Raw genomic sequence first — 11,146 nt, forward strand, 5'->3', positions numbered from 1 at the left:
TGTTCAAGATGCGACCTTCATCAAGCATGAGCAATTTGGAGTAAATCGGATAATGTATGTAGGAGTTATGAGTTCTTCCTGTTTCACCAGTAGGTGGCGCTGTAAGTGTAACTCAATACCGACGCATAGATGTGTTCAGAAGGTGACCTTCATGAAGCGTCAGCAATTTGGTGCAAATCGGATGATGTATGCAGGAGTTATGAGGACTTCCTGTTTCACCAATAGGTGGCGCTATAAGTATGACGCAATACTGACACATAGATGTGTTCAGGACAGAACCGTCATGAAGCGTGAGATAAATCGGACAAATCGGATCATTTATGGAGGAGTTATGAGGACTTCCTGTTTCACCAATAGGTGGCGCTATAAGTATGACGCAATACTGACACATAGATGTGTTCAGGACAGAACCGTCATGAAGCGTGAGATATATCGGACAAATCGGATAATGTATGGAGGAGTTATGAGGACTTCCTGTTTCACCAATAGGTGGCGCTATAAGTATGACGCAATACTGACACATAGATGTGTTCAGGACAGAACCTTCATGAAGCGTGAGATATATCGGACGAATTGGATAATGTATGTAGGAGTTATGAGGACTTCCTGTTTCACCAATAGGTGGCGCTATAAGTATGACGCAAAACTGACACATAGATGTGTTCAGGACAGAACCTTCATGAAGCGTGAGATATATCGGACGAATTGGATAATGTATGGAGGAGTTATGAGGACTTCCTGTTTCACCAATAGGTGGCGCTATAAGTATGACGCAATACTGAAACATAGATGTGTTCAGGACAGAACCGTCATGAAGCGTGAGATATATCGGACAAATTGGATAATGTATGGAGGAGTTATGAGGACTTCCTGTTTCACCAATAGGTGGCGCTATAAGTATGACGCAATACTGACACATAGATGTGTTCAGGACAGAACCGTCATGAAGCGTGAGATATATCGGACAAATTGGATAATGTATGGAGGAGTTATGAGGACTTCCTGTTTCACCAATAGGTGGCGCTATAAGTATGACGCAATACTGACACATAGATGTGTTCAGGACAGAACCGTCATGAAGCGTGAGATATATCGGACAAATTGGATAATGTATGGAGGAGTTATGAGGACTTCGTGTTTTATGGCGAAATGTCAAACTTTGGCAGGGCGCCACGGCAAGGGTGTTTGGTGAAAACTCAATTTTTTTGATAACTTTTGATCACAAAGGTCTTAAGATGAAGCTGACCCGATATGAAGTTGATCGGATGAAATCTGTAGGAGGAGTTCGTCGAAGTACGAGGCATGGAAATGGTCAAAACAAGGACAAAATGGCACATTAAGAGCAAAATGGCGGACTTCCTGTTGCATGTTGGGTATAGCTCCAAGAGACATTTAAGTGTGGCTCGATGAAATACATATGCCCACCGAATTTCGTTAGCCTACATCAAACTGAAAGGTGGGGCTCGCCATTTTAAACTTTCCAGGGGGCGCTCTTGAGCCGTTTTGCCACGCCCATTTCCGTCACCCATGAATTATCAAATTTTTCACCGGGACTGACGTATCTGCAAAGTTTCATCCGTTTTCATGGATGTTCAGGCCGCCTAAAAGGCATTTGTTTGGAGTAAAGGAGAAGAAGGAGAATAATAATAATCCTTCGAAATTCAATAGGGCCTCGCACCGCCAGTGCTCGGGCCCTAACTAGGGCTGCGAGCAGCAGTGAGCGGGCCCTCGCACCCCACGCGTGTCGGGGTGTGGCGCCGTTAAAGGGTGTGCTATTTCGGTGTGCAGTACTGAGAGACACTTCCTGTCACCAGTAGGTGGCGCTCTAGGCGTGACTCAATACCGAAGCATAGATGTGTTCAGGACGGTACCTTGATGAAGCGTGAGAAATGTTGAGTAAATCGGTTAACGTATGTAGGAGTTATGAGGACTTCCTGTTTCACCAGTAGGTGGCGCTGTAAGTGTGACTCAATACCGACGCATAGATGTGTTCAGAATGTCACCTTCATGAAGCGTCAGCAATTTGGTGCAAATCGGATGATGTATGCAGGAGTTATGAGGACTTCCTGTTTCACCAATAGGTGGCGCTATAAGTATGACGCAATACTGACACATAGATGTGTTCAGAACAGAACCGTCATGAAGCGTGAGATATATCGGACAAATTGGATAATGTATGTAGGAGTTATGAGGACTTCCTGTTTCACCAATAGGTGGCGCTATAAGTATGACGCAATACTGACACATAGATGTGTTCAGGAGAGAACCGTCATGAAGCGTGAGATATATCAGACAAATTGGATAATGTATGTAGTAGTTATGAGGACTTCCTGTTTCACCACTAGGTGGCGCTATAAGTATGACGCAATACTGACACATAGATGTGTTCAGGACAGAACCCTCATGAAGCGTGAGATATATCGGACAAATCGGATAATGTATGGAGGAGTTATGAGGACTTCCTGTTTTACCAATAGGTGGTGCTATAAGTATGACGCAATACTGACACATAGATGTGTTCAGGACAGAACCGTCATGAAGCGTGAGATATATCGGACAAATTGGATAATGTATGGAGGAGTTATGAGGACTTCCTGTTTCACCAATAGGTGGCGCTATAAGTATGACGCAATACTGACACATAGATGTGTTCAGGACAGAACCGTCATAAAGCGTGAGATATATCGGACAAATTGGATAATGTATGGAGGAGTTATGAGGACTTCCTGTTTCACCAATAGGTGGCGCTATAAGTATGACGCAATACTGACACATAGATGTGTTCAGGACAGAACCGTCATGAAGCGTGAGATATATCGGACAAATCCGATAATGTATGGAGGAGTTATGAGGACATCGTGTTTTATGGCGAAATGTCAAACTTTGGCGGGGCGCCACGGCAAGGGTGTTTGGTGAAAACTCAATTTTTTTGATAACTTTTGATCACAAAGGTCTTAAGATGAAGCTGACCCGATATGAAGTTGATCGGATGAAATCTGTAGGAGGAGTTCGTCGAAGTACGAGGCATGGAAATGGTCAAAACAAGGACAAAATGGCACATTAAGAGCAAAATGGCGGACTTCCTGTTGCATGTTGGGTATAGCTCCAAGAGACATTTTAGTGTGTCTCGATGAAATACATGTGCCCTCCGAATTTCGTTCCCCTACATCAAACTGAAAGGTGGGGCTCGCCATTTTAAATTTTCCAGGGGGCGCTCTTGAGCCGTTTTGCCACGCCCATTTCCGTCACCCATGAATTATCAAATTTTTCACCGGGACTGACGTATCTGCAAAGTTTCATCCGTTTTCATCGATGTTCAGGCCGCCTAAAAGGCATTTGTTTGGAGTAAAGGAGAAGAAGAAGGAGAAGAAGAATAATAATAATCCTTCGAGTTTCAATAGGGCCTCGCACCGCCAGTGCTCGGGCCCTAATAATCCTTCGAGTTTCAATAGGGCCTCGCACCGCCAGTGCTCGGGCCCTAATAATTCTTCGAGTTTCAATAGGGCCTCGCACCGCCAGTGCTCGGGCCCTAATAACAGAGTTTAAAGGAACAGCATTAGGATTAAACAAGCCATTAGACTCAGAGGCTTTCAGAGAGAGAGATGCTTCTAACAGGACCAGCACATCAGCAGGGGGGTGGGGGGAGGAGGAGAGGAGGAGGGGATGGGGGGAGGAGGAGGAGGAGGAGAGGAGGAGGTGATGGAGGGAGGAGAGGAGGAGAGGAAGAGGGGATGATGGAAGGAGACAGCTGTAACGGTAATCCCCCACCTTACACTTATTCACACACACACACACACACACACACACACACACACACAGATACACACACACACACACACACACACACAGATACACACACACACACACACACACACAGATACACACACACACAGATACACACACACACACACACACAGATACACACACACACACACACACACACACAGATACACACACACACACACACACACAGATACACACACACACACACACAGATACACACACACACACACACACAGCACCAGCTCTCCCCAATCAGCGGGTGTAACCTCTCTATATCACTGCCCTCTCTCCCTCCTCCATCTCCTCTGTTTCTTTCTCTCTCCCTCCATCCATCTCTCCCTCCCTCCACCCCCTCTCTCTCCCTCCATCCATCTCTCTCTTTCTCTCCCTTCATCTATCTCTAACCGCCTCGCTCTCTCTCTCCCTCTCCCTCTATCTGTCTCTCTCTCCACCCCATCTCTCTCCCTCCACCACTCTCTCTCTTTCTCTCCCTCCATCCATCTCTAACTCCTTCGCTCTCTCCCTCTCTCTCTCTCTCTCCCTCCATCTGTCCCTCCCAGGCTGGTGGTGGAGAGAGGAGGAGGGGGGGGGGGGGTATTAGTTCTGGCTGATCACATTGGACCTCACAGGGAGGGGGGTTCTGGGGGCCAATTACCCATCGAGCCGGGCTAGGCTGCCCTTTAGCAAATGCCATTAGAGGGGGATAAATGGAGTCGGATACAGCCAGGCTATTAGCATTAGCGTTAGCCGCTACACCGCTGCAGTGGATGTGATCAGGGTTAGCGTTAGCCGCTACACGCTGCAGTGGATGTGATCAGGGTTAGCGTTAGCCGCTACACGCTGCAGTGGATGTGATCAGGGTTAGCGTTAGACGCTACACTGCTGCAGTGAATGTGATCAGGGTTAGCGTTAGCCGCTAGCTAAGTGATGAGGAGGCAGCTGTCAGCGCCGGTGTTCGGGGGAGACGGAGAGGGCGCTGGAGGAGCCGCTCTGATGGATGAGACACGCTGCAAACACTCGAAGCGCTGGTCCTCCTGTCAACCTCAACCAGCTCTCTCTCTCACACACACACACACACACACACACACACTTGCAGAGCAAACAGACTGGGCATACATAGACAGACAGACACACACGCGCACGCACGCACGCACACACCTTGCCAGACAGCACAGCAAGGCCCCAGTTTAAGATGTGGCCCCAGTGTAAGAAATGGCCCCAGACAGATAAAGCCGCGTGCTCCAGTGAGCTCCGCCCCCCGGCAGGGAGTACTCAGGGGCAGCTAGGAGGAACATTATAATGAGCGAGGAGGGAGAGGGGGGGCAGAGGGAGGGAGAGAGGGGTAAGAGGGGGGTAGGAGGGGTTAGAGAGGAGGAAAGAGGGGTAGGAGAGGAGAGAGGGGTAGGAGGGGGCAGAGGGGGGGAGGTTGGGTTGGAGAGGGGGGAGAGGGGGAGAGGAGAAGGGTAGGAAGGGATTCGGGATGGGGTGATAGGGTGAGCAGGGTGGTGTGGTATATCAGGTTGCGTTCTGAGCGCTCCACCCAAACATGCTGATGATGACACACACACACACACACACACACAGATATACACACACACAGATATACAGACACATACACACACACATATACACACACACACACACACACAGATATACACACACACACAACGGTACGCTCCACTCAAACACACCCACCCACCCAAGCACGGACTAAATACTCACTACCCACTCACACACACACACACACACACACACACACACGCTCTGGCCTCCATGTCCAGGCTGTCAGCCAGGGGGTGACTCCATTATCACCGGGGTGAGGGCCACTGACACGGCAGCAGATGCCTGATTTCACCGGCTCGGCAGCTGCTGCAAACACAATCTCAGCCTGTTACCTGCCTCGTTGGCCAGGGGGTCAAAGTTCAACCGGAGCAACAATGACCGCAGCTGGGCAGTGGGCGTGGCCCCGCGGGAGGCTCCCCAGGGGTCTCTGGCCCTGTTGAGGTCACGGAAGGGTGTGTGTTCCTTGTAGATCTGGTTCAAGCGCTATCTGCTATCAGCTACTTGGGGCGCACTTGATTCGGTCCACCCAGTAGCATGAAACCCTCAGGGCAGGACCTAAACATCCCAACTCCGGTGTTAAACCAACCGCTCCTCGAATACTGAGACGCTTGATCAGTGATGTGTGTGTTGGACGCAGGCGTGGCGCCCTACAGCAGTCCGACAGTGTGCACGTACGCTGTGCACGTACGCTGCGAGTGAGCTGTGTATCAAACAACAACCCAATCGGCAAAAAATCAATCGCGGCGACTTGTGGTCATAAATAATTCATGTTCCACCATCAAAGCATTTTTCTCGCTCCGGCGCTCGAACAACAAACCAATTCCTACAAAGATTTTTCTTTTTCATGAGCGCTATATATTTTATGGTTTCTAGTTGAGTTGCAGGGCTTCTACGGTGTGTAGTGGTGAACACAGGTGTGTAGTAGTGAACACAGGTGTGTAGTGGTGAACACAGGTGTGTAGGGGTGAACACAGGTGTGTAGTGGTGAACACAGGTGTGTGCTGGTGAACACAGGTGTGTAGTGGTGAACACAGGTGTGTAGTAGTGAACACAGGTGTGTAGTAGTGAACACAGGTGTGTAGTGGTGAACACAGGTGTGTGTGGTGAACACAGGTGTGTAGTAGTGAACACAGGTGTGTGCTGGTGAACACAGGTGTGTAGTGGTGAACACAGGTGTGTAGTGGTGAACACAGGTGTGTGGTAGTGAACATAGGTGTGTAGTGGTGAACACAGGTGTGTAGTGGTGAACACAGGTGTGTAGTGGTGAACACAGGTGTGTGCTGGTGAACACAGGTGTGTAGTGGTGAACACAGGTGTGTAGTAGTGAACACAGGTGTGTGCTGGTGAACACAGGTGGTTAGATGGGAGATTAGGCCCCTCCCCCTGGCGCTAGTGATTAGCATTAAGCTCTCAGAAGCCTCTCTGGGAGCTCAGCAGGCAGCCATGTCCAACACACACACTCTCATCAAACAGGGGCTTGGGTGTGTGTGTGTGTGTGTGTGTGTGTGTGTGTGTGTGTGTGTGGAGGGGGATGCACAACACAATACAACAGCCCTTTGAGACCTCATGTAGTGTGTGCTGCAGTCGTTAACACACACTCAACTGGGCCAACGAGGGGGGAGTGTCTATAGGTGGATGGTAAATGGACGGCACTTATAGAGCTTTTATCCAAAGCGCTTTACAATGAAGGACTCACATTCACCCATGCATTCATGGCAGCTGCCTTGCAAGGTGCTAGCCTGCTCTCTGGGAGCAATTTGGGGTTCAGTGTCTTTGCCCAAGGACTCTTCGACATGTCGTCAGGAGGAGGCGGGATTCGAACCGCCGACCCTACGATCATTGGACGACCCGCTCTACCTCCTGAGCTAAAGCCGCCCCATGTTCTTCATAAACAACATTTATGGCGACACGAATAATGTCTCTTTATTACGTACATGTGTGTAGATCTATTTAAAAACCGTAAAAAGATACTGACCAACCTATTGATGGCATAACCTCCACATGGAGCTGTGATTGTTCTTCAAATACAAAATATCAACCACTTTCCAAATGAAATGTAGAGAAATATCAGACCACACTGAACTCACACCCCCGTCTCTGGGTTAAGATGGACCCCATCTCTGGGTTAAGATGGACCCCATCTCTGGGTTAAGCTGAACCCCATCTCTGGGTTAAGATGAACCCCATCTCTGGGTTAAGATGAACCCCATCTCTGGGTTAAGATGAACCCCATCTCTGGGTTAAGATGGACCAGTGAGGGTTAATGTGCTGGTCTCTCTCCAGTGAGGGTTAATGTGCTGGACCAGTGAGGGTTAATGTGCTGGTCTCTCTCCAGTGAGGGTTAATGTGCTGGACCAGTGAGGGTTAATGTGCTGGTCTCTCTCCAGTGAGGGTTAATGTGCTGGTCTCTCTCCAGTGAGGGTTAATGTGCTGGTCTCTCTCCAGTAGGGGTTAATGTGCTGGTCTCTCTCCAGTGAGGGTTAATGTGCTGGTCTCTCTCCAGTGAGGGTTAATGTGCTGGTCTCTCTCCAGTGAGGGTTAATGTGCTGGTCTCTCTCCAGTGAGGGTTAATGTGCTGGACCAGTAGGGGTTAATGTGATGGTCTCTCTCCAGTGAGGGTTAATGTGCTGGTCTCTCTCCAGTGAGGGTTAATGTGCTGGTCTCTCTCCAGTAGGGGTTAATGTGCTGGTCTCTCTCCAGTGAGGGTTAATGTGCTGGTCTCTCTCCAGTGAGGGTTAATGTGCTGGTCTCTCTCCAGTGAGGGTTAATGTGCTGGTCTCTCTCCAGTGAGGGTTAATGTGCTGGTCTCTCTCCAGTGAGGGTTAATGTGCTGGACCAGTAGGGGTTAATGTGATGGTCTCTCTCCAGTGAGGGTTAATGTGCTGGTCTCTCTCCAGTGAGGGTTAATGTGCTGGTCTCTCTCCAGTGAGGGTTAATGTGCTGGACCAGTAGGGGTTAATGTGATGGTCTCTCTCCAGTGAGGGTTAATGTGCTGGTCTCTCTCCAGTGAGGGTTAATGTGCTGGTCTCTCCCCAGATGAGGGTTAATGTGCTGGTCTCTCTCCAGATGAGGGTTAATGTGCTGGTCTCTCCAGAGAGAGACAGCAGCCCCAGCTGAGAGAAAACCACTAGCTTTGATCAAATGGGCCTTAATCACAAATTCTGTTTGTCTGTCTGCACCCCTGTGTCTACAATACACACTGTGTCTGGAGTTTGTGTGTGTATGTGTGTGTGTATGTGTGTGTGTGAGTGTGTGTCTGTGTGTGTGTGTTTGCGCTCGCGTGTGTGTGTTTCCTGGGTGTGTGTATGTGTGAGTGCATACCCTGTGTCTACACGTGTATGTGTGTGTGTGTACATGCGTGCGTGTGTGTGTGTGTGTGTGTGTGTGTGCATGTGTGTGTGTGTGTGCGTGTGTGTGTGTGTGTGCGTGTCCTATATCTTGCGTTCTGTTTAAATATGAAGCACCTCCAGCTGTGAAGATGTGTCGGATGAGGAGGAGGGGCAGGAGGAGGGGGGGGGAATAAATGAATACATGCCCCCCTTAACCCCCCCCCCCCCCTCCCTCAGGGTCCATCTGTCTGGAAAAACACAGCAGAGAGAGAGAGAGAGAGAGAGAGAGGGAGAGAGAGAGAGAGAGAGAGGGAGAGAGGGAGAGAGAGAGAGAGAGAAGGATGGAATGATGGACAGAGAGAGAGAGAGAGAGAGAGAGAGAGAGAGAGAAGGATGGAATGATGGACAGAGAGAGAGAGAGAGAGAGAGAGAGAGAGAGAGGGAGAGAGAGAGAGAGGGATCTAATGATGGACAGAGAGAGAGAGAGAGAGAGAGAGAGAGAGAGGGAGGGAATGATGGACAGAGAGAGAGAGAGAGGGAGAGAGAGAGAGAGGGATCTAATGATGGACAGAGAGAGAGAGAGAGAGGGAGAGAGAGAGAGAGAGGGAATGATGGACAGAGAGAGAGAGAGCGAGGGAGAGAGAGGGAGGGAATGATGGACAGAGAGAGAGAGAGCGAGGGAGAGATTCCCCCATCATCAGATGAGAGGAGAGAGGGATGAAAGGGGTCAGTGGACAGGAAGAGAGACGAGGGGTCCCAGGCCGTCAGATGGAGTGAATCAGAGACCCCTGCGGAGTTAATTATTCATCACCTTCTCTTTCTTGTCAGGACAATTTGCCCTAAATTCACCCAAATTCATAATTCATAACCTCCGTTCACCATATATCTGGTCTGGTCCCAGAGCCATCGCCCCCTATACCTGCTCCTCTCCTCTCCTCTCCTCCTTCCCTCCCTCCCTCCCTCCCTCTCTCTCCTTCTCCCTCATCCGTTATGGATGAGCCTGTAGCAGTGAGACGAGTCTCAGCCTCACTTTGTCAGAACCAGGAAAAAATACCAGACATCATGAAATAATCCCTCAGCCTCCCTACTCCACGCCCAGGTCGTCTGGTACCATGTCTGCTCCACGCCCAGGTCTTCTGGTACCATGTCTGCTCCACGCCCAGGTCTTCTGGTACCATGTCTGCTCCACGCCCAGGTCTTCTGGTACCATGTCTGTTCCACGCCCAGGCCTTCTGGTACCATGTCTGTTCTGACGCCCAGGCCTTCTGGTACCATGTCTGTTCCACGCCCAGGCCTTCTGGTACCATGTCTGTTCTGACGCCCAGGCCTTCTGGTACCATGTCTGTTCCACGCCCAGGCCTTCTGGTACCATGTCTGTTCCACGCCCAGGCCTTCTGGTACCATGTCTGTTCTGACGCGCAGGTCTTCTGGTACCATGTCTGTTCCACGCCCAGGCCTTCTGGTACCATGTCTGCTCCACGCCCAGGCCTTCTGGTACCATGTCTGCTCCACGCCCAGGCCTTCTGGTACCATGTCTGTTCCACGCCCAGGCCTTCTGGTACCATGTCTGCTCCACGCCCAGGTCTTCTGGTACCATGTCTGTTCCACGCCCAGGTCTTCTGGTACCATGTCTGTTCCACGCCCAGGCCTTCTGGTACCATGTCTGTTCCACGCCCAGGCCTTCTGGTACCATGTCTGCTCCACGCCCAGGTCTTCTGGTACCATGTCTGCTCCACGCCCAGGTCTTCTGGTACCATGTCTGTTCCACGCCCAGGTCTTCTGGTACCATGTCTGTTCCACGCCCAGGCCTTCTGGTACCATGTCTGTTCCACGCCCAGGCCTTCTGGTACCATGTCTGTTCTGACGCGCAGGTCTTCTGGTACCATGTCTGTTCCACGCCCAGGCCTTCTGGTACCATGTCTGTTCCACGCCCAGGCCTTCTGGTACCATGTCTGCTCCACGCCCAGGCCTTCTGGTACCATGTCTACTCCACGCCCAGGCCTTCTGGTACCATGTCTACTCCACGCCCAGGCCTTCTGGTACCATGTCTGCTTCACGCCCAGGTCTTCTGGTACCATGTCTGTTCCACGCCCAGGCCTTCTGGTACCATGTCTGTTCCACGCCCAGGCCTTCTGGTACCATGTCTGTTCCACGCCCAGGCCTTCTGGTACCATGTCTGTTCTGACGCGCAGGTCTTCTGGTACCATGTCTGTTCCACGCCCAGGCCTTCTGGTACCATGTCTGTTCCACGCCCAGGCCTTCTGGTACCATGTCTGTTCCACGCCCAGGCCTTCTGGTACCATGTCTGTTCCACGCCCAGGCCTTCTGGTACCATGTCTGTTCTGACGCGCAGGTCTTCTGGTACCATGTCTGTTCCACGCCCAGGCCTTCTGGTACCATGTCTGTTCCCCGCCCAGGCCTTCTGGTACCATGTCTGTTCCACGCCCAGGCCTTCTGGTACCATGTCTGTT

General features: G+C 50.6%; 1 protein-coding gene across 1 annotated transcript in view; it reads right to left on the reverse strand.

The window, feature by feature from the left end:
• Window positions 1-11,146, reverse strand: part of LOC311329937 (neural cell adhesion molecule L1-like) — a 63,740-nt gene that overhangs the window by 42,633 nt on the left and 9,961 nt on the right. The window contains exons 13-14 of the mRNA XM_084461889.1: window positions 9,819-11,141; window positions 5,679-5,779 (exon numbers count right to left, since the gene is read on the reverse strand). Coding sequence (XP_084318015.1) covers window positions 5,679-5,779; window positions 9,819-11,141 — 1,424 coding nt within the window. The remainder of the gene's footprint in view (window positions 1-5,678; window positions 5,780-9,818; window positions 11,142-11,146) is intronic.

Source organism: Borostomias antarcticus (genome assembly GCF_949987555.1).
Source record: "Borostomias antarcticus genome assembly, chromosome: 3".
NCBI classification, from domain to species: Eukaryota; Metazoa; Chordata; class Actinopteri; order Stomiiformes; family Stomiidae; genus Borostomias; species Borostomias antarcticus.